Source organism: Tamandua tetradactyla, chromosome 21 (genome assembly GCF_023851605.1).
Source record: "Tamandua tetradactyla isolate mTamTet1 chromosome 21, mTamTet1.pri, whole genome shotgun sequence".
NCBI lineage: Eukaryota > Metazoa > Chordata > Mammalia > Pilosa > Myrmecophagidae > Tamandua > Tamandua tetradactyla.
Window position 1 is genome coordinate 37504416 of NC_135347.1, and position 24791 is coordinate 37529206.

The following is a 24791-nucleotide window of genomic DNA, read 5'->3' on the forward strand; positions in this document are numbered from 1 at the left end:
AAAAAGGAGGAAAAGGGTCAGAGCAAAGAAGAAAGTGCCACTGGTTTGTGTTAGGTGACACTGTGCCCTGCTTGTCTAATTTGATTACACAGAGCCCCTGAAGCCTCGGGCAAAGCTGATTTTAGCTATAATCAGCTTCTTAACCTTTTGAGAACTAACGTAAACACTACCTACCAGTGGTTAATTATATTGCTCTGCTGCACACTACAAAGTGCAAAGGTAAAAGTGTAGAACTACAGTAACACATGTTGTGACAAAATTTAACAAGATGACTAGGGGATTGCAGTAGAATGCAGTTCAATATTTGTTATAAATTTCAGGTTAATAAAGAAATTTAAGGATGCTTTTGTTGTTTGGTTGGTTTTAGCTATAGTTTTTGGCTAACTTCTAGCCATAAGTGCTGAAAATACATTTACTACTTTTTCCTTTTTTCTATCCTTACATTTCTACTTTTCTATGAAATCGTCTTTTCATTATATATACATTTTAGAAATGCAAACATTCATGAATTTCTTTCATTTTCAGAGTGAACATAACTGTATAGTAATATCCTTATAAGTAAAATAAAATCCTATTGGTTCACTTTTAGAGATAGTAAAAATTCATTAGGCGAGTAAGGAATTTCTTTATAGTTAAATGGAATATTGTGATTATATAGACAAGAACCTAACTTTCTATTTAAACTAGGAGCTCTTGATGCAGGAATCTGATGTGTCATATGGGAAATTAATATGTAAGATGATTTTACTGTGTAGTTGGTGTAACTCAGGTGAGGTGATGTGATTAATGGGGTACAGAACCATAAAGTTTGACTAATGTACTTATCAAGGCTGTATCTTCAAAATCATATTTGGCAGAAAACGTCAATAGAAATATTCTCCTGAATAAATTTACAGGTGACCAGGAGGATATATGGAGTCGTGAGCCATAGCCCATATTGGTAGGCCCCCTAGTACAGCTAATTTTACCTGAAATTTCATACCCAGTGAAAATTCAGAGGGATAGAATCTGAATACTCCCCAGTGGCACACATAAACAATCCCCCCTGTATGCTGTGTAAAATGAACTTAAAATGGGGGAGGTGGGGAGAGTCCTCAGACTAAACAATATTAACTATAAATTTTTTTTTTTAAATGAGTTGGAAGAGAAAGGGCGGGCCATGGTGACGCAGTGGCAGAGTTCTCGCCTGCCGTGCCGGAGACCCAGGTTCAATTCCCGGTGCCTGCCCATGCCAGAAAAAAAAAAAATTAAGGTCAATCTCTCATAACTAACATGAATGTGCTACGTTGCTCATATTATGTATGTAATGTAGTTTCTGTTGTGATTACAATGAGCTTAAAACTTATGTGTAAAGTAGATTTGGGGGGGTGAGGGTCATAAGGCTTTTCACAGTTTTTGAGGAGTTGGAGAGCATATATTGAGCAGCACAGCCAGCTCAGTTGGCCAGACTTGTTCAAATGACACATAAACCTGACCTCGTTAATAAATTAATTTATTACATAAAATGCCTGCCACTTAAAAGGAGTTCAGGTGGGTTTTGTAACCATATATAATACTGTAGGATACATGATGCCAGATAACAGATAACTGGATTTTTGGCCCATTATAGAAGTGTTTTAACTGAATTCTATTTCTCTGTTTTGTGATCAACTTATTATAAGAAGCAGTTATATAAAATCCCCTGTTGCAGCTGTTACAAGTATCGTTTAGACAGAGTGCTTTGTAATTTATGGCATACATTACAAAAATATTGTATTTGCCAAGCATCCTGGTATAGACAGGGCGACCACAGGCACAGAGGCCCCAACAGGCCCCTGGTTCTATCCAACCGCCCTGAGACCTGGGGACCACTCACTCTCTGCACCCATGTAACCCACTCTGAACTAACCGTGTGTGGTGGGTCAGGTGTTTTACAAAGAATTCGCCCACTCATGAAGTCCTCCCTTAGGAAGACCCACACAAGTTCTTCCCTGAGCTTTCAAACAGCTGTTTCTTGAACACCTGTTTCTTTTAATCTTATGGAAAAAGAAAATCGTATAGTATGTTTTTCCAAAAGTTCCCAAACTTTGCTCCACATTAGTGTTACCTGAGCAGCTGAAGTCACTGCCCGTAACAATTAAATGAGAATGTCTAAGAATGGAAGCCAGGCGTCAGTCCTTTTCAAAGACCCCCAAGTGGTTCTCAGTGATTCCCAAATTTGGTAACCACTGACATAACCAGTTGTATTGCCCTCCTTGCTTTAGCCATTTGGAAGCTTAGAGCCAAATTTGCAGCCTACCAGTAGCAAGTGAACAGAACTTATCTTACCCCTCATTATTTTCTTATCCGTTTTTGCTTTTGTCCTGGCTTCTTAATGTGTTTTTGTACTCTTGTTTAATTTTACATTGTTTATTTTTAACAACATTATTAAAGTATGCTTTACAGGGCAAAACATACACGCATTGTGATGTTCAAGTCAGTGACTGAATTGTACAATCATTACTACAATCTAATTGTAGAACATTTTAATCACCCCAAAAAGTTTATTTGGGCCTGTTGACAGTCACTCCCTGTTCCCACCAGGAGCCTCAGGCAACTTCATTTGCTGTCTGCATGGATTGCATTTTCTATAAATATCATATAAATGGAATCATACAATATAGAGTTTTTTATTGTATGATTGTATATATTGTATATTGTACACTATTGTATATTTGTATGCAATTTATAGTCTTTTATGGATTATTTCACTTACAATAATGTTGTAAGGTGTATTCATGTAGCATATATTTTATTGCTGAATCATATTCCATTGTATGTCTATACCACATTTTATTTATCCATTTACAAGTTGAGTTATTTTCAGTTTGGGGCTATTTTGAGTAATTCTGCTGAACATTCACACACAAATATTGATGTGGATACATGTTTTCATTTCTCTTGGATATATACCTAGGAGAGGAATTGCTGGATAATATTGTAAGTTTGTATGTTTAGCTTTTTGAGAAGGTACAAAACTGTTTTCCAGTGTGGCTGTACCATTTTATATTCACACCAGCAAAGTGTGATGATTTGTTTTCTCCACATGCGCATCAGCACTTTGTATATTTAGTCTTTTTCATTGTAACCGTTCTAGTATATATATGATGTTATCTCGTCATTTTAATTGCATTTCCCCAATAATTAATCAATGTTGGGGTTATTTTCATGTGCTTATTTAGCCATTCATATCTTTTTTTGTGAAATGTCTGTGTTTTGCATATTTTTCATCGGTTCTTTACCTTCTTATTATAGGGTTGAACAAGTTCTTTATACATTCTAATCTTTTATCACTCCTTTATCTCTTTTATAATTTATAAACATTTTCTCTCAGTCTGTGGCTTGTCTTTTTTTTTAGTGGTGATTTTTTTTTTTTTTTAAGTATTTTTTTATTTTATTATTTTTTGTTTGTTTGTTTGTTTTTTACATGGGCTGGGGCCGGGAATCGAACCGGGGTCCTCCGGCATGGCAGGCAAGCACTCTTGCCCGCTGAGCCACCGCGGCCCGCCTTAGTGGTGATTTTTGTAGAGCAAAAGTTTTTGAGTTTAAAAGTTTGATGAAGTTCAATTTATCTTTTTATTTCTTTTATGGATTTTGTTTTGGGTGTCATACCTAAGAAATCTTTGCCTAATCCAAATTCGCAAAGATTATCTACTGTTTGGTTGAAGAAGTTTTGTAGTTTTAGCTATTACATTTAGGCTATGTTACACTTTGAGCTGATTTTTATTTATTGATAAGGTTCTAAGTTCATTTTTTGACATGTGGATTTCTAATTTCCCCAGCGCTATTTGTTGAAAAACCATAGCATACACACACCCCCCAATAAATTGCCTCGGCACTTTTCTCAGTTGACCATAAATGTAAGCATTTATTTTTGGACTTTATATTATTGGACTTCTATGAAGATTAGAATATAAAAAAATCCATAAGTCTGATTTTATGACAGTACCATGCTATCTTGAATACAGTAGTTTTATTGGTAATATAAGTTCTGTTTTGTTCTCTATTTAGATCTTCTTTAATTTCTCATATTAATTTTTTTGTTTGTTTTTGGCATATGATCTTATAGGTCTTTTGTTAAATAAATTCCAAGGTTTTATTCTTTTTTATGCTATTGTAAATTAAATTGTTTTCATAATTTCATTCATTAATTGTTTTATTGCTAGTCTAAAGAATCATAGTTGATTTTTGTATATTGATCTTATATTTTTAACCCTGTTAAAACTAGTTTATTAATTTCAGATTATTTTTTGTAACCTTTTGGATTTCCTTCATTAAGGATCATGTCACCCGTGAATAAGACAGTTTTACTTCTTCCTTTCCAATCGGTATGTCATTCATTTCTTTTTTTTTTTTTTTTTTTTTTTTTTTTTGCCTTGCTACTCTGGCCATAACCTCCTGTACAATGTTGACTAGGAGTGGTGATAATTTAGATGCTGATTTTTCTCCCCTACTGTTGTTTTTAGAATCTTGCCTGGATTTATTTGCGAAATCTGTCTCCCCTTCAGGATGCATGTGCTGATATTTCTGTTTTTGTTGCATTGTTGCTTTTGGGTTTTTTTATTTACTTTTTTATTTAATCTTTGCCTGACTTCCTAGGGATCCCTTTGCCCTCATAGCTTAATAATCAGAGTTTGTGCTCAATTACCCCAAGCAAGTAAGTCTTCCACCCTCCGGATAGATTTCTATATGGGTTGGGGAGTTCCACAGTTTTCAAATCTACCGCAAGCTTTCACCTTCTGCTCGTCTCTCCTAGACTTCTTGTGCCACTGCTCAGCTTCCTCATCAGCCAGGGATATGTGGAGTTCATTTAGTCTCTCTATGGCTCTCTCATTTCCAGGGTTTTCATGTTAAATTTCTGGATAGCCCACTGATCTGCTGCTCAACTCAAGCAAGACTACAGCTTCAGAATAGCAGTAATTTCCTGGTTGGTTTCCCCCCAGAGTTTGTTTTTTTATTGACAACACCATTGAGCATGGGGTTTTTGTCCTTCTACTCCAAATCAAGTTAACCTCGTTTGGCAGAGAAACTGCAGGTTTTCATCACCATCCCAGCCCTGGAAGCACTACTGCACCTATCAAGCTACCTACTGAAGAGTGCCACTGTTGTTACATACATATAGGTCAACAGTTTTCATGAATAAGCATTTCTCAATTTGCTGTTTGTCTTTGGTTGATCAATACAGCACTGAAATGGTTATAGTTAACCATTTGGGACAATTGGGGACACTGATAGTTGTTTCGCAGGAGAGGATATGCTAACTGCTTCTTTTGCCATCCTCTGAAAGATCCACCTGGGTTCATTGTTGTAAGCCACAGATCCTTCCTGGGACAAAATGAAACATTATAATGAGATGGGGGTAGGGGAAAGAGAGATTGAGAAAGAAAGAAAAGAGACAAAATAGAAAAGTAAACAAGGGTAAAGGAAATATAAAAATGAGAAAATAAATGTTTTTTGGAACAACAATAATTTTAAATTCCTATTCTATGACAGATTCTTGAGTATGCCTAGGAATGGAAGATGTCTTAGTATTGCAACAGAGTTTAGTCTACCAGAAAATTAAAACATTGAATTACCCTTGGATGCTTCTCCCAGAGCTATAAAGTAAATGGAAAAATATTATGTATCTAACAAAAGAAAAAATAGAACCAGTTAGAGCAAAAGACTATCGTGAGCTCTTTTTGTTTCATTTTATTTTGTTTTCTCCCAACCAAAGGTCAGACCCCAAAACTTGTAAAACTTTAGACTCTAGGAATCTTTTAGAAAATGTGTAGTTATAAAACTACCAGATTGAAGGTTTCTTAAGTGCTACTGTCCAAAATCACCAGGCATGCTCGAAACTAGTAATTCTTGTCAGAATATACATGCTCAGTGTGTGACTTTTATCTGCAGGTGGCAGAGCATATGTTTTAGCACCAAAAAGTGTAAGGTGGCAGAGGCAGGATATTTAATGTGTTGTAACCTATTTTTATGTTTAATTTTTTTTTCTTATAGCTGCTTTGTTCAGGTCAAAAGCAGACTAACTAAAATGTTTTCAGAATTTAAGTCAGGAAAAGAGTGGTTCCTGATATAAGTTGTAATATTTGTTCTTATTTGACATATTTAACACATGAATTGAGGTTATTGAATCAGCACCTCCCATAAAAGAAAAATACAGTGCTGTATAACTGAAGTCCAAGAAATGGGCTGAGAGTATCATCAAAAGGATTTTCTGGCTATATTATAGTGGACCCTTCAACCACCTTTGTTTTACCTTTATTGTAACCTCCATTTTCCTAAATTATGAAATAACTACCTAGGTATGGCTAGCAAATATCACTTAGTATTTTCTAAGTAGTATATTTCTTATCATCTGACTGGGAGTTATCATTCTATGCTTTAATCATAATTCAAACCTTAGCTAAAGGACAGGAATTACAGACTGAAACCTCAACTGATCGTTGACACGCAGGATGCAAGCCCGGTGGTACCAAATTTTCCTTCATTCCCAGAGAAGCCAGAAATGTGTGTATATATATTTAAAATCTCCCTAATTTTAAATATTGACAGTTAATTTAACTTTATTAAAGCTATTATATAGGTCAAATGAAACAAATGCTACACACATCAGGTCCATGGCAGCCTGTGAACTATGGTAGGGAAGAATAGCTAGAGCCCATTCTCACTACAGCTTTAGCCCGATTTCTTGTTATGCAGCTATTGCTCATTAAAGAATGCATAATCTGATCCCCAAATAGTAGTATGTTTCCCTATAAAATTTTGATGTAATATGGTTTAGAGGAAGATGCACTGAACTAGCCATCCAGAACCTTGATTTTAAGATTAATAATCTTTAAGCCCTTCCCATGTGAACCTGGCCCTGTTTTCAGCACTATGTAGTAACTCATTGAATTCTAGTCTTGATTTTGCTTTTAAGAGGTCTATAATATTGGGTCAGTCAAACTTCTGCAGATCTGTTTCCTCACTTGAAAAATTATAGTATTGGGGAAAAAATAAACAGGATTGTACTAGGTATTCTCTAAGAACCTTTTCAGCAAGAAAATTCTTTCATCTGGAGAATATGAGAATATGAGATAAGATTCAAGAAACAAAAATAAATTGTCAACTAAACTATAGTGTCTGTTTGCTTGGATTTTGTATCACGTTATCTCATGTAACATATTAGAAATAAATGTATATAAACATCAATTCACTTTTATTCCTTCAGTAAGTATCGTGCTGTGAAGAGTTCAGTTAAGTTGCCTGAAATTTTAGTATCCACTAACTGTGGAAGTGAAAAAGACCTGGGGCCTGTCCTGGAGGAGCTTGTGGAATCCTTAAGGCAATGTGGCATGAAAATAACATGTAAATTACAACATAAAATAGGTGCCTAAATGCAGATTACACATAGCAAGTGTCTTATTCCAAGGTTAACGGAATGAATATATGAGTAAGTGTGGTGTGTTTGTGGACGGTGGAACTGGATAAAAAAGGTTTGAGTTAGAGTGTGCAGAGGACTGACTGGCTGGGGTAGAGTGGGGGCAGCAGGCTCAAAGTCAGGAATAAGAACGTACCACACCAAAGAAGTAGATGACATGTCCCTTGTCCTCATAGAGCTTATATAGTCTTGTGAGAAACTGTATAGGAAAGTCAGGATCATTATTAGAATGTATTTCCTAACTTTTATTCTTTGGGAGGTAAATGACTATAATAAAAAATGCATGCAGTGCAACTCTTGTGACTTTGACAGAAAACACGAATACCTGAGGTGCACTTGTTAAGGAAATTATTTTGTTTCCAACTAACTCTCACAAGGTTCAGGAAAAAGTGCACGTAGAGAAAGTGAAAGAGATGAAGCGAATGTAGCAAAATATTGACAATTATTGAATCTAGGGAAAGAGTAAATGGGCATTCATTGCACTATTTCAATTCTTTGTAGGCTTTTAAAGTTTTACAATAAAAATTGAATGAGGGAATAAAACAGGGGAAAACAGATGAAATAAAAAGCCTTCCAAATAACAAGTATTAAAGAAGAAATCTAGAATATACTTAGAATTTGATTCTTAGAATCAAAATATAAAAATGTTTTTATGTAATTGGATTAAACAAAAAAGTATATCCTTAAATGCTTATATTAGAAAACAATAAAGGCTAAAAATTAATGAATTTTTAAGAAATTAAATATAATGTAATTACAGTATAGATACGTAAAATAATTAGGTACATTATGAATATTTGTTAAGCATACTTCACTTCAAACTCCCCAAATCTTAGCAAGTGGGTCTTCCCTTGTGTTCTTGAAGCAGATAAATCTGCCTGCTTTTTGCATATCAATAAGGGTAAATATAAAGCAATAAATTCTTTATTTTGCTTCCATTTAATCTCTACATTTCAGTAAAATTTTTTCACAGGACTAAAGCAGAGCAGTTCCAAATGAATTTTGGGCAAAGTGAATTTATCCCCAACCCCCATTTTTCCTCATCGTGTTTTGCTGGAATTGTAAATATATGCCTATGAAAATATTCATAACTATCCAGATCATTAATTAATCTCCCACTCACAGCCTAATCACACTCACATGCAAATAACATAAGTTTTTAAAAAGAGCACCTGTGATAATATCTGATTTTTAATTTCAGCAGGAATTGGCTTCACTAATGTCTTTCTTCACTAAAATTATAATACATAAAAAGGAATTCTGGCCACATATTTTTTTTTGAGGTACAATACACATAACTTAAAATTTATCATTTTAGCCATTTTAAAGTGTACAGTTCAGTGACTTCAAGTATCTTCACGGTGTTATGCAACCATCACCACTGTCTAATTTCAGGACATTTCACCACCCCAAAAAGAAATTCCATACCCATTAAGTAGTCACCTTCCCGCCTTCCCCCAGCTTCTAGTAATCACTAATCTGCTTTCTGTCTTTATGAATTTCCCTATTCTGTAAATTTTTATGTAAATTCGAATCATACAGTATGTGACTTTTTGTGTCTGGTTTCTTTCACTTAGCATACTGTTTTCAAGGCTATCCATTTTGTAGTATGTGTCGGTACTTCATTCCTTTATATTACCAAGTAATATTCCATTATATGGATCTACCACATTTTGTTTATCCATTCCTCAATTCTTGGGCATTTGGGTTGTTTCTACTTTTTGACCATAATGAATAATGCCACAATGAAAATTCATGTACAAGTTGTATGTAGACATGTGTTTTCATTTCTGTTGGGTATATACCTAGGAGTCAGATAGCTGAATCATATGGTACTTCTGTGTTTTGAGGAACCATCATTCTGTTTTTCTGACATTTTTAATGTACAATTTTAAGGGCAGCTAGTGAGGAAAGGACCTTTTAGTTGAAAACTTCCAAATCCTCCCCATAAAATAAAATTTAGGAGGTAATCTTTAAAAATAATTGCGTTCAAGTCTCTCTTTTGACATTAGTAAGCATTTCTCTGCAGACTAAGTTGAGTTTTTACTGGAGGGCTTTTATTCTGTGCTCTCTAACCAGTGGTTGCTTACTTGAAGAGTATGTGGATAGGTTCTAACTAGAGTTTGAGCTTTTGACTATATAATATATATGCTTATATAATAAACAAGTCTTTAACTTTTTATATTTTTTTCTGATTTTTTATGTTCAGTTGGAGAGGATACGCACTTTACCCTGCAATTTAGAAGCATAATATCAGGGAGTTTCAGACCCCTAATTGATATGACTTAAAATAGTTATACATTGGAGAGTCATCTTCCAGTTGCTCTATAACTATGTTTTAAATTTGCTAGTGTGCCCCTGAAAAAAAAATCAACAATTCTCCAATAAAACCATGCCAAAGTATTTCTCAGTAACTGCTGACTCTATATTTAAAATGTTTATAGCATTAAAATTTCTGAGACGCTTGAAATTTTCTTGAGAAATTCAAGTATTGAACCTTTTTAATACAAAAAAGTTTACATATATGCTTTGAGGTTTTAAACTATGGATCTGAAATGTTTTATACTTGAAATGAAGCCAAATCTCCCACTTGCATGCATTCAACTTATGTTGCATGCATCCAAGTCCTGGCATTTGGAATGGTCTTTTTCCTTCATCTGAATACTTTTGAACTTGAGGAAAAATAATACTTTCCATTTAAAACTTGTTTCTCTTCTCTCCTTCTCCTCTTCACTCACAAACAGATTTCTTAATACCATGCATATGCAATCCTGTGAGGAAGGATAGCTTCTTGGTATTTTCCAACTGAGGTGGATTAATCCTAAGCCTAGGGGAATCCAAGGATGAGCTGCAGGGGCTTCCATGAATCCTTCAAAATTCAGTGTTGAATTGAGAGTGTAGGTACATTTATTTTATGGAGACAGAACCATAGTTTTCATCATATTGTCACAGAGTCTTATGGTCTCCAAAAGATGACTATCTGGTGGCTAATTTTTTTTTTAGTATTTTTATAGAGATATCTTCATGCACCATTAAGTCCATCCAATATGTACAATCTGTGGCTCACAATATCATCATATAGTTGTATATTCACCACCATAAACATTTTTAGAACATTTGTAATGCTCCAGAAAAAGAAATAAAAAGAAAAATTCCATATATCCCATACCCCATTCCCTTCCCTCTCACTGATTGCAGTGAGATTGCAATCTACCCAATATTTTTTACCCCTTATCCCCCCTCTATTAGTTATTTATTTGTTCTTATTTTTTGGCTCATCTGTCCATACCCTGGTTAAAGGAAACATCAGCCACAAAGGTTTTCACGATCACGTGGTCACACTGTAAAAGCTGTATAGTTACACAATCATCCTCAAGAAACAAGGCTACTGGAATACAGTTCAACAGTTTCAGGTATTTCCTGAAATTAGCTATTCTAATACACTAAAAACCAAGAATGGATATCTATATAATATATAAAAAATAACCTCCAGAATAACCTCTCCAGTGTATTTGAAATCTCTCAGCCACTGAAACTTTATTTTGTCTCATTTCTCTCTTACCCCTTTTGGTCAAGAAAACTTGCTCAATCCCATGATGCTGGGTCCACAGCTCATCCCTGGGAGTCACATCCCACATTGCCAAGGAGATGTACACTCCTGGGAGTCAGTCCCACATAGTGGGGGAGGACAGTAAGTTCACCTGCCAAGTTGGCTTTGAGAGAGAGGCCACATATGAGCAGCAAAAGAGGTTCTTTCGGGGTGATTTTTAGGTATAATTGTAGATGGACTTAGCTTCTCCATTGCAGGAATACGTTTCACAGGGATGAGCACCACGATTGAAGGCTCAGCCAATAAAATTGGTTGTCCCCAGTGCTTGCCAGAATACCAAGTCTTCCCTATATGGAGAACTTTAATCACTTTTCTCCCCTGTCCTTCAAGGGGGCTTTGTAAATACTTTCTTATTCTCTGCCCAAATTACTCTGGGATGTACAGGGGTATCACACCAACCTACACAAACAACAAAATCTCACTCCCTATTCAAGATTCCATGTAATTATGGTGTTCGAATAAACTGACCATACAAGTTAAATTAGTGTGCTGCAAAAAATAAAAATTTTGCACCAAATAAACAGCTCTTCCTTTGGTCTCACAACAAGAAGTTGAAGTTTTAAAATTAGAACTCTAATATTTACCTTAGTGCCTCCCAGATCAACTTCATTCAATCTCTAGTTGACGTCTAATCACTTTTTCAACATTTTCAACAGTTGCTCTGTGGTCTAATGCTGACTTTTATAGCTTCAGAGATCTAACTCTTAGTCTCATATGTCACACAAATACCCAAAGTTCCAGGGAACAACCAAGATATACACAAGTAACTCAGCATCTCAGAATTTAGAAATAACAGTTACAACTCTGGAATAGATATGACTCCTGTAAGAGCTTACAATCTAGGAACCTTTATAATAGGCCTTCCCCTGATAACCCATGCTCTTGGTTTTGATTTTCTGAATTGGTATATGTGCTGGTTTGAAAGGATTTATGTACCCTAGAAAAGCTATGATTTAATCCTAAACAGTCTTATGGAAGCAACCATTTCCCTTAATCCCTATTCAGGGGAATAGATTGGAAACTTGATTGCATTATCTGCATGGAGGTGTGACTCAATCAATCTGGGTGTTGAACTTGATTAGATTGAGACATGTCTCCACCCATTCTTTGTGGGTCTTGACTAGTTTACTGGAATCCTGTAAAAAAGAGGAAACATTTTGAAGAAAGGAGGAGATTCAGAGAGAACAGAGCAGAATGACACAGCCATGAGAAACAGAGAGTCCACCAGCCAGCAACCTTTGGAGATGAAGAAGGAAAACGCCTCCTGGGGAGCTTCATGAAACAGGGAGCCAGGAGAGAAAGCTAACAGATGACACCATGTTTTCCATGTGCCTCTCCAGATGAGAGAGAAACCCTGACTCTTCACCATTTGCCTTCTCACTTCAGAGAGAAACCCTGAACTTCATCAGCCTTCTTGAACCAAGATATCTTTACCTGGATGCCTTAGATTGGACATTTCTATAGAATTGTTTTAATTGGAACATTTTCTCGGCCTTAGAACTGTAAACTAGAAATTTATTAAATTGCCCTTTTTAAAAGCCATTCCATTTCTGGTATATTGCATTCTGGCAGCTAGCAAACTAGAACAGTATATTATAGTTAGTCCATATGAGTGAGGCATGAAAATATTTGTCATCAACTTATTTCACTCAGCACACTGTCCTCAAGGTTCATTTGCCTAGTTGCATGCCTCACAACTTTTCATTCCTTCTTACAACAGCTCAGTGGTCTATTGTATATATATACTACAGCTCCTCCTTCCATTGCCCAGTTGTTGTACCCTTAGGGCACCTCTATCCACTGCAAATCCTGAACACAGCTGCCATCAACACCTATCTGGTGGTTTCAGAGGGGTTTCGTGAATCCTGGAGATTCCATGTACTGACAGGAGAGTCAAGGGGACACAGATCCTTGCTACCGCTGACCCATTGGATGGTAGGTGACTAAGTCATGAACATGTTATTAGTCAAGGCTCTCAACTGTGCAATAAAAGTAATAGCAGTGCTAAAGGTGTGGCAGAGAATCAATGATGCCATGTTTATAGATAAGTTCATTGTAAGTTACAGTACATACTTGGGCAGAAATAATAGAAAGAACTATTTTCTCTCTTGCAAACTGTCCTTTTCCATCATCTCATACTAATAGTCCTCATTTTCAAAAATAAAAGACCTTTAAAAATCATTATTGTTAATATTTTGTTGCTCTTCAATCATATTCATGTCCTCTAACAATTGTTCTTCACTTCCTTTGAAGTTATTTTGTGGGCATCAGTGCAGTAAAACGCCATTGAAAGTAAAGGAATACCTTAGCTTATTGCTTCTGGCATCCTTAGACAGCCCTGAGAGCTCATTCAAAGCCCACAAGCTTTGCCACCTCAGAGCAACTGATAGACTCCACAGATCTCAGTGGATGATTGAATGAGCTATTGTTAGTGAGAGGTTTTCAGAGGTGGACCAATGTGATGCTTATGAGTGACTTCCAGGAACCACTGATAGAAATGGAATATCCAGAGGTAAGGACAAATGGAAGAAAGTAATGTTATTATCCAGGCTCTAAGTATAGCATTGTCTTCCACGCTTAGGCCTCTCTGTTACTTGTATAAAGTATCTTCTTCAGCCACCAAAGTACTTCTGACTATTTGATCTCATCTCTCAGTTTTTTGACATAATTTACCTTCTGTTTTGGTTTGCTAAAGCCACTGAAATGCAATATACCAGAAATGGGTTGGCTTTTACAGTGGGGATTTATTACTTTATATAGGTTCTATGATCATGAAAATATACTAATTAAGGCATCAACAGGACAGTATCTTCTCTGAAGAACGGAGGCTGGCATCAGGGTTTCCTCTGTCACCTGGGAAGACACATGCCCGCTGTATGCAGGTCCTTCACTCCCGGATTTCTTTGCTTTCATGTTCTAGCTCCTTCAGCTTCTGTATGTCCTTACTTGTTTCTCCCAGAGATTTTCTCTCCAAGCTTTCTAGCTGTTTCTCTCCTTTATCCTCTCATAGAAGACTCTGATAAAGGATTAAGACCTACCTTGAATTGGGTGGGTCCCATCTCAATTGAGACAACCTAATCAAAAGATCCCACCCACAGTACGTCTGTACCCACAAGAATGGATTAAAAGAACATGGTCTTTTCTGGGGTATGTAGCAGCTTCAAACCAGCACACTCTACCCTATGGGTCCCCAAAACATGTGTTCTTTCCATATGCAAAATACATTCATTCCATCACAATATCACAAAAGCTTAAATCATTTCAGTAATAAGTGTGGATAATAAGTAAATATAAATATATAAAATTACGATATCCATATATTAGTAGTACAAGTATTAAAATAAAAATTACGTAGGCTAAGGGGTGAGCCAGTACCTGGTGGGAGTGCAGTGGTATATTTTAACAGGGCAGACAGGAAAAGCCTCTGTGACTAGCTCCTTGTGTTGTCATTGGACCTTTTGGAGTCTCAGTCCCTTCACACATACTTGGGAGCTTTCTAAGTGATCACTAAACAGCTGCAAATTTCTGTGCTTTCATTAAGGGGCATATCTTGGGGTGGAATAATCTTTTGTATGTGTAAATTATCGTCTTTGTTGTCCATTAATCTCAAAATCTAGTAAGAATGTTCCTTAATTCCCAGGGTTAATTCCATTTTACATTTGAGGAATTTAAACTGAGAGTTAAATGTCTTCCCAAAACTTGCATAATAGTAAAGAAAGGATTAAAGCCCAATTCCTTCTACACTCAGTCTGAAAATTCCACCACACTGTGTGATATAATGAGAAGTGAAATTGAAATGTCATAACAGTTCAGAGTAGATTAAGGAAATGTAAACTATGATGGGCTAAAATATTAACAAATAAGAAATTGGACAAGTTTGTTCCACTGTACTTATTTACGTCAAGCAAATAAGCCATGTGATATGCCTTAAACCAGTAAAATAGCAAATTGCTCCCCCCCAAAAAAATCTATAATTTTAATCAAAAGTTTGTTTCAGTCATTGAAATTCTGTTATTGCTGCTTACAAACATTAAAGTCAATCAAAGCATCAGTAGCTTTGCAAGATCAATATTTTTAATATGTTTGCATTGCAGTGCTTCAGATTTTTGGCTAATGGATCGCACCCATATTGATTTCCATGGGAAATGTTAGTCTGATACTGAAATAATTAAAAAAAAAAACAGGGATTATTGGTTTGGAATTTTGAAGGAGACAGAGGTATAAAAATTGGTTATTGACTGAATTGCTTAGGGTGAATGAACCTTGGACACTTGCAATAAACTTGTAGCACTGAGTCATTACTGAAATACTACCTTACTCCCGTAAACCAAAAATCAATCAATAACCTATTATAACAATGCAAATTATGGTGAAATGACATATGAGGCAGGTAAGAATACCATTTTATCAAAACAGATATGATAATCACACGTGTAGGCGTATCGAAAACATCTACTGAAACATAGTGACTGATTTTGACTTTGAGGTTCATGTTGAAGATTAAGTAGCATTTTTAAGGAGATAAACCGCTACAAAATAACAGTAAAAAGCATACAATTATTCTATGAACAATAATGAAAATGCAAACACTACAACCTGTCAAATAACAGATTCTGCTATTTTGATTCAGAGCAAAAATTACAATTGTTACTCTCTGCTTAAAACCAGGAATAATATATGCAGGCATTAAATTGGATACAAACACATTGCCTACAATAAGAATCTCATCCACATTACATATCTCTTGTTTTTCATCCTTTATTATCAAACTTTCATAGTGAGTTGAGCTTTCTTTATAAATAGAAAATTGATGATGAGTCCTTCCACTGCGTGAGATGGTAGTGCTCACATAAAAGCATTGATGGCTATTTCAGTTTAATGTTCTTTTTTTTTTCAGAATCATGTGCTATTTATCACTATAAATTCCTTACAATGAATGCTTTTTTGTTTTTTGCAGATTTAATTGATATATATTCACATACTGTATAGTCTATGCAAAGTATGCTGTCCATGTCTCACAGTTTTGTCACTTAGTTGTACAATCATCATCATACTCTCTTTTAGACAACTTTCACTGCCTCAAAGAGAAAAATAACATATAAACACAAAAAAAGAAAACCCAAACACCCCATATCCCTTATCCCTACTCCCATTATTGACCCCTACCATTGGTGTGGTACACCTGTTACTCTTGATGAAAGAGTACCAAGGTATTACTGTTAACTGTAGTTCATGGCTTGCATAGGTAATTTTCCCCATATACCACTCTGTTGTTAACTCCTTGTACAAGTGTTGTACCTTTGTAATAGTTCATGCACGAACATATTTATATTGATAGTATTAATCGGTGACATACTTGACTTTACATATTCCCAAACATTTAAGTTCAACCTCGTTAACAATTCTGTACATAGTACATGCCCTGTTTTTGAAAGTTGCGTAGATTCGTGATAATTTACTCAAATGCTACTCTTTTGTTGGGTAACTAGGTAGCTTTGTCTTTTCATCAATATACTTAATAATCTGGTTTTTACATGGGCAGGCACCGGGAATTGAACCCAGGTCCTCTGGCATGGCAGGCAAGCATTCTTGCCTGCTGAGCCACCGTGGCCCAATAATCTGGTTTTTATACCAGCTATTGTAAGGGAAAGGAGAACTGATATAGTGAAGATCAGTTGACAAAGTAAATATTAGTACAATGTGTTTCAAGATAGATTTTTTCATGAAAAATATATTCTCAAATATATTATAAATGGTAGATGGATTCTAAGGTTAGCCTATCAAAAGCTGATTTACTCTGTAATATTTACCTTTAACATTGGTTTGCATTCTGGGCTTTGTGTAGAATAACCTGATGAGAAGGAGCATATTGGCTGAAACTTGACATCTGTAGACATTTGAAATTTTTAGAACCTCTTTTTTTATTGAGATATATTATAAATTCACATACCATATAATCATCCCAAGTTTGCAATCAGTGGCTCTCAGTATCATGATATAGCTGTGCATTCATCATCACAATCAATTTTTGAACATTTTCATTACTCCAAAAATAGAAATAAGAATAAAAATAAAAGTGAAAGTAAAAAAGAATACTGAAAACATCTTATGCCCCCACACCCCTCTATTGTTTATTTATTTTTGTCTTTTTTTTAATCTTACTCATCTGTCCATAAGGGGAGTGTCAGTCACAAAGTTTTCATAATCACACAGACACACCTTAAAAGCTCTATAGTTATTCAAACATCTTCAAGAATCAAACCTTTTGGATTACAGTTCAACAATTTCAAGTATTACCCTCTAGCTACTCTGATACTCCAAAACTGAAAAAGGATATCTATATACTATGTAAGAATAACCTCCAGAATGAGCTCTTGGCTCTATTTGAAATCTCTCAGCAGTATACTTTATTTTGTTTCATTTGTCTTCCCCCTTTTGGTCAAGAAGGCTTCCTCAGTCCCACATTGCCAGGCCAGGCTCATCCCCTGGAGTCATGTCCCACATTGCCAGGGAGATTTACATCCCAAGGAGTCATGTCCTACGTAGTTGGAAAGGCGGTGAGTTCATCTGCAGAGTTGGCCTAGAGACAGAGGCCACATCTGAGCAACAAAAGTTCTCTGGGATACCAGAAGTTCCTAAGAGGTTCTCTAAGGCATAATCATAAATAGAATTGGCTTCTCTGCAGGAATAAGTATCATAAGGGCAATCCCAAGATTGAGGGCCTGAACAGTCAAATTGACAGTCCCAATGCTTGTGAGCATATCAGGTCTTCCCCACATGGGGAAGGTCAATATTTCCACCTTCTTCCCCAGTCCCTCAAGGGAACGAACAGTGTGGGTTTAAATCTGTTGTGTACCCCAGAAAAGCCATGTCCTTTAATCCTCATTCAATTTTGCTGGGTGGTATCTTTTTATTGTTTCAATGGAGATATGACCCACACAATTGTGGGTGGTAACTTTAGATTAGATGGTTTCCATGGAGATGTGTCTCCACCCATTCAACGTGGGGTTGCTTACTGGAGTCCTTTAAGAGGGAACTGTTTTGGAAGAAGCTTTAGAGCCACCATAGCAGACAAAACCAACAGAAACGACAGAGCTGACAGAAAGGACAGGAGCCTCAGAGAAGACAGACACTTCACAGCAGAACTGACACAGATGCGGACATGTGGAGAACAGAGGCATGGATGTTTGGAGATGCTTGGAGCCCAGCAGATGTTACCATGAGATGTTAAGCAAGCCAGAACCTGGAGAGAGCCAAGGGAAGCCAAGAGATGAAAGCCAGCCCAGGAGAAGCAAAAGTGAAGAACCTCCACAGGAACAGAGACTGAAAGCAACAGAGCCCAAGAGCAAGGAACCACCAGATGCCAGCCATGTGACTACCCAGCTGACGGAGGTATTCTAGACCCACCAGCCTTCCTTGAATTAAGATATTTTTTCCCTAGATGCCTTAGTTTGGACATTTCCACAGACTTAGAACTGTAAATTGTAACTTACTAAATTCCCCTTTTTGAAAAGCCATTCCAGTTCTGGTATATTGTATTCCAGCAGCTAGCAAACAGGGATGTTGCAAATACTTTTTAATCTTCTGCCCAGATCACTCTGGGCATCATACCAACCTGTACCTACCAAGATCTCACTCCTTATTTAAGGTTCCATGTAATTATGGTAGTTCGAATAAGATGTCCATACAAGTTAAATTAGATAGTATGCCACCAAAAATCTCAATTTTGCACCGAATAAACATCTCTTCCTTTGGTTTCAGACAGAAGTTGAAGTTTTAAAATACAGTCAATAGCATCCTTTACCCCTTTGACTGATTTATGTTAGTTCTATCCAGCTCAGCTTCATTCATATCTCTAATTGAAGTCTGAACACTTTTTCAGTGTTTATTAATAGTTGTTGTGTGGGGTAATGCTGACTTCTGTAACTGCAGAACTCTAGCTCTGAGTCTCAGGTGTCACACAAATACCCAAAGTTCCAGGGAACGACCAGGTTATACACAAAGAGTTCAGCATCTCAGAATTTAGAAAAAACAGTTACAACTCCAGAATAGATGTGACTGCTGTAAGAGCTTACAATCTAGGAACCTTTACAATAGGCCTTCACCTGATAACCCATGCTTTCAAATTCAATTCTCAGGGTTTGCACATTATAGTTAGTACATATTAGTGAGGCGTTATAATATTATTTTTGTTTCTGGCTTATTTCACTAAACATATTGTCTCTCAAGGTGCATTCACCTCCTTGCGTGCCTCATAACTTCATTCCTTATTGCAGCCACTCAATAGTCTATTGTATGTATAAACCACAGTTCCCCCTTCCATTCCTCAGTGATGTACCCTTAGGCCACCCCCATCCATTGCAAATCATGAACATAGCTGCCATAAACAGCAGTGTGCAAATGTCCATCATGTCCCTGCTCTCAGTTCCTCCAAATATACCTAACAAAGGGAGGTTTCAGGAGCATATGGCAACCCCACCCCTAACCTTCTCTGAAGCCATCAGTCTGTCCTCCAGAGGGGCTGCGCCATTCTATTTCCCAACCAACAGTGACTAGATAACATCTATCTCTCTCTCCACATTTTCCCCAGCGCTTGTATCTCTCTTCATTTTGAAACAATTTTATTCACACATCATACCATCCAACCTAAGTAAAAAAAAAAAAAGATCAATGGTTCCTGAGGTAATCACATAGACATGCTTTCGTGGACACAATCTGTTATGAGGACATTTCCATTTCTTCCACAAAATTCGCATACCCCTCCTCCATATTCCTCATTTATTGACATTTAGCTTTGACATAATTGTCTTTGTTGCATTCAATGGAAGCATATTACAATGTTACTGTTAACTATAGACCCTAGTTTGCACTGATTGTATTTCCTCCCCCCATATACCATCCCATTTTCAACCCCTTGCAATATTGCCATTCATTTGTTCTCCCTCATGCAAAAACAGTCTTATATTTGTACATTTAATCACCATCATCGTTCACTCTAAACATTGCTAAGTTATACCATCCCAGTCTTTATCCTTTAACCTTCCCTGGTGTCCTACATGCCCCCAGCCCTCCTCCTCAACCATATTCACACTCGGCTTCATTCAGTGTAGTTGTATTATTGTGCTACCATCAGATAATATTTGGCTCTCCCTTTCTGGATCTTTACAATCAGTCCTGTTGAACATTCTCTACTCCTTCAGCATCAAATGCCCAATCTCTACCCTCTTTCTATCTCCTGATAACATGTGTTCTTAACTTTACCTCTCAAAGTTCACTTATTAGTGATAGTGAGACCATACAGTATTTATCCTTTTTCCTCTGGCTAATTTCACTCAGCACAATGTCCTAAGGTTCATCCATGTTGTTACATGCTTCATGACTTTATTCTGTCTGATAGCTACATAATATTCCGTCATATATATATATACCAATTTCTTTGGCCACTCATCAGCTGATGGACATATAGGCTGTTTCCATCTCTTGGCAATCATGAGTAATGCTGCTATAAACATTGGTGTGCAAATGCCCATTTCTGTTCTTGCCTTCATTTCCTCCAAATATATACCTAGTAATGGGATTGTTGAATCCTATGGCAATTCAATACTTAACTTCCGGAGGAACTGCCAGACTGCCTTCCAGAGCAAATGCACCTTTTACAGTCCCATCAGCAGTGAGTAAGTGTGCCTCTTCACATCTTCTTCAGCACTTGGAATTTTCCTTTTTTTTTTTTTTTTTTTTTTTAATAATGGCCATTCTGGTAGATGTGAGATGATATCTCATTATGGTTTTTATTTGCATTTGCCTAATAGCCAGTGAGGTTGAGCATCTTTTCATATGTTGTTGAGCCATTTGTATTTCTTCCTCTGAAAAGTGTCTGTTCATGTCTTTTGCCCATTTTTTAATTGTTTTTTTTCTTTTTGTTGTTGAGTTTTAGAATCTCTTTATATATTCAGGATATTAAACCTTTATCTAATATGTTGTTTCCAAATATTGTCTTCCAATGTGTAGGCTGCTTTTTTACTTTCTTGATGAAGTCTTTTGATGCACAAAAGTGTTCAATTTTGAGGAGATCCGTTTGTCTGTTTCTGTTTTCATTGCTTGCCTTTTGAGTGTAAGATCTAGGAAACCACCTCCTATCACAAGATCTATAAATTATATATATCCCCACATTTTCTTCTAAAAGTTTTTTGTCTTAGCTCTAACATTTGGGTCTTTGATCCATTTTGAGTTAATTTTTGTATAAAAATGAGCTATAGGTTCTCTTTAATTCTTTTGGATATGGATATTCAGTTCTACAAACACCATTTACTGAAGAGACTGTTCTGTCCCAGTTGAGTTGGCTTGACCACCTTATCAAAGATCAATTGTCCATAGATGAGAGGATCTATCTCTAAACACTCAGTTCAATTCCATTTTTTGAGTCTTTATGCCCTTACTGTGCTCTTTTGCCCACTGTAGCTTCATAATATGCTTTAAAGCTAGGTAATATGACTTCATTCCTCCCACTTCATTCTTTTTTCTGAAGATATTTTTAGTTATTTGGGGCCCCCTGCCCTTCCAAATAAATTTGGTTATTGGTTTTGCTATTTTTGCAAAGTAAGTTGTTGGGATTTCAATTGGTTTTACATTGACTCCATAAATCATTTTGGGTGGAATCAACAGCTTAACTATATTTAGTCTTCCAATCCATGAACATGGTATGCCCTTCCATTTATTTAGGTCTTCTTTGATTTCTTTTAGCGATTTCTTGTAGTTTTCTCTGCATAGATCTTTTGTGGCCTTGGTTAAATTTATTCCTAAATATTTTATTATTTTGGTTGCTATTGTAAATGGGGTTTTTTTCTTGATTTCCTCCTAGGAATACTCATTACTAGTGTATAGAAGCACTGCTGGTTTTTAGGTGTTCATCTTGTACCCTGCCACTTTGTTGTACTCATTTATTAGATCTAGTAGCTTTGATGTCAATTTCATGAAATTTTCGACAAACACTATATGACATCTGCAAACAGTGAAGGTTTTACTGACTCCTTTCCATTTGGATGGCTTTTATTTCTTTTTCTTGTCTAATTGCTCTAGCTAGAATTTCCAGCACACATGTTGAATAGCAATGATGAAAGTGGCCATCCTTCTCTTGTTCCTAATCTTAGAGGGAAAGCTTCCAGTCTTTCCCCATTACGTATGATGTCAGCTGTGGGTTTTCCATATATTCCCCTTATCATGTTGAGGAAATTTCCTTCTATTCCTACCCTTTAAGGTGTTTTCATCAAGAAAGGATGTTAAATTTTGTCAAATCCTTTTCTGCATCATCGAGATAATCATGTGTGTGTGTGTGTGTATATATATATATATTCATTGGTATAGTGTATTACATTAATTGATTTTCTTGTATTGTACCAGTTTTGAATACCTGGAATAAGTCCCACTTGGTCGTCATGTATTATTCTTTTAATGTGCTGTTGGATTCGATTTGGAAGTATTTTGTTGAGGATTTTTACATCTATATTTATTAAAGAGAGTTGTCTATAAATTTCTTTTCTTCTAGTATTTTTGTCTGGCTTTAGTATTAGGGTAATGTTGGCTTCATAGAATGAGTTTAGTAGCTTTCCCTCCTCTTCAATTTTTTTTTAAAGAGTTTGAGCAGAATTGGGACTAATTCTTTCTTGGATACTTCATAGAATTTGCATGTGAAGCCATCTGGTCCTAGACTTTTCTTTTTGGGGAGTTTCTTGATGATTGGATTCAGTCTCTTTACATGTGATTGGTTTGTTGCTATCATCCATTTCTTCTCGAATCAATTTTAGTCATTCATGCTTTTCTAGAAAGGTTGTACATTTTGTCTATGTTGTCTAGTTTATTAGCATATAGTAGCTCATAGTATCCCTCATTATCTCCTTTATCTCTGTGGGATGAGTGGTTATGTCCCCTCTCCCATTTCTCTTTTTATTTATTTAAATCCTCTTTTTTTTTCTCAGCCTTCCTAAGGGTCTGCCAATTTTATTGATTTTCTCCAAGAACCAACTTCTGGTTTCATTGATTCTCTCTTTTGTTTTTGTGGTGTCAATTTCAATTATTTCTGCTTTAATCTTTATTATTTCTTTCCTTCTGTTTGCTTGGGGTTAGTTTGCTGTTCTTTTCTAGTTCCTCCAGGTATACAGTTAATTCTTCTATTTTTGCTCTTCTTTTTTAATATCAGCACTTAGGGCAATAAATTTCCCTCTCAGTTGCACTTTTGCTGCATCCCATAAGTTTTTATATGTGTGTTTTCATTTTCATTTTTTCCTTGAGATATTTACTGATTTCTTTTGTAATTTCTTCATCGACCTATTGGTTGTTTGAGTGTGTTATTTAGCCTCCATATATTTGTGAACTTTCCAAGCCTTCCACCTGTTGTTGATTTCCACCTTCATTCCATTATGATCCAAGAAAGTATGTTGTGTAATTTCAGTCTTTTAATTTATTGAGATTTATTTTGTGACCCAATGTGGTGTATTGGATGAATGATCCATGAGCACTTAAGAAAAACAAGTATACTGCTGTTTGTGAGATGAATGTTCTGTAAATGTCTTTTAAGTCTAGTTCGTTTATCATATTACTCAAAATCTCTGTTTCCTTATTGATCCTCTGTTTAGATGTTCTATCCATTGATGAAAGTGGTGTATTGAAGTCTCCAACTATTTTTGCAGAGGTGTCTATTTATACCTTCAGTATTGTCAATGTGTACCTCCTATATTTTGGAGCACTCTAGTTTGGTGAATAAATATTAATTATTGTTATGTCTTCTCGATGAATTGTGCCTTTTATTAATACATAGTGCCCTTCTTTGTCTCTCTTGATTGTTTTACATTTGATGTCTAATTTGTCAGCTATTAGTATGGCTACTCCCACTCTTTTCTAGTTTTTGTTTGATGAAATACCATTTTCCAACCTGTCACTTTCAATTATTTTTGTACGTGGTCCTAAAGTGAGTCTCTTGTAGGCAGCATATGGATGGGTCCAGTTTTTTAATTTATTCTGCCATTCTTTGTGTTTTGTTTGGGGGGTTCAATCCATTAACATTTAATGGTATTACTGTAAAGGCAGTACTTTCTTCTACCATTTTGTCTTTTGGATTTTATGTATCATATCTTTTTTTTTTTTCTCTTTTTACCCTTACCGATAGTCTTCATTTCTACACTTTTCTCCCCAGACCACTCTCTTCCTGTGTTTCCTGTCTGCCTGTAGTGTTCCCTTTAGGATTTTATAGAGAGCTGGTCTCTTATTCACAAACTTTCTCAGTGACTCTCTGAAAATATTTTATATATGCCCTCATTTTTGAAGGAGGGTTTTTCTGAATATAGAATTCTTGGTTAGCAGTTTTTCTCTTTTAATATTATAAATATATCATATCACTGCCTTCTCTATGGTTTCTGCTGAGAAATCCACACAGTTTTACTAAGCTTCCCTAGTTAGTATGTGATGGATCACTTTTCTCTTGCTGCCTTCAGAATTCTCTCTTTCTCTTTGACATTTGACAATCTTATTACTAGGTGTCTTGTATGTAGTTTTATTTAGATCTGTTCTGTTTGGGGTGCACTGTGCTTCTTGGATCTGTAATTTTATGTCCTTCATAAGAGATGGGAAGTTTTCAGTGATTATTTTCTCCACTATTTTTTCTGCCCCTTTTCTCTTCTCCTTCTGAAACAACCATAATACATATATTCATGAGTTGTCATTCAGTTCCCTGAGACTTTAATCATATTTTTCCTT

The 24791-nt window shown here is 35.9% G+C and overlaps 1 protein-coding gene across 8 annotated transcripts in view; it reads left to right on the forward strand.

Annotated features, from left to right (window-relative positions):
• ARB2A (ARB2 cotranscriptional regulator A) overlaps positions 1–24791 on the forward strand; it is a 545745-nt gene that overhangs the window by 392111 nt on the left and 128843 nt on the right. For 4 of the 8 annotated variants that reach the window (XM_077139148.1, XM_077139146.1, XM_077139151.1 and 1 more), the window contains one exon: positions 12817–17214. The exons of the other annotated variants lie outside the window; for them this stretch is intronic. In XM_077139148.1, the coding sequence (XP_076995263.1) occupies positions 12817–12992 (176 nt within the window). In that variant the 3' untranslated portion in view covers positions 12993–17214. Of the gene's footprint in view, positions 1–12816; positions 17215–24791 lie in introns of those variants that run through there. 8 annotated transcript variants of the gene reach the window in all.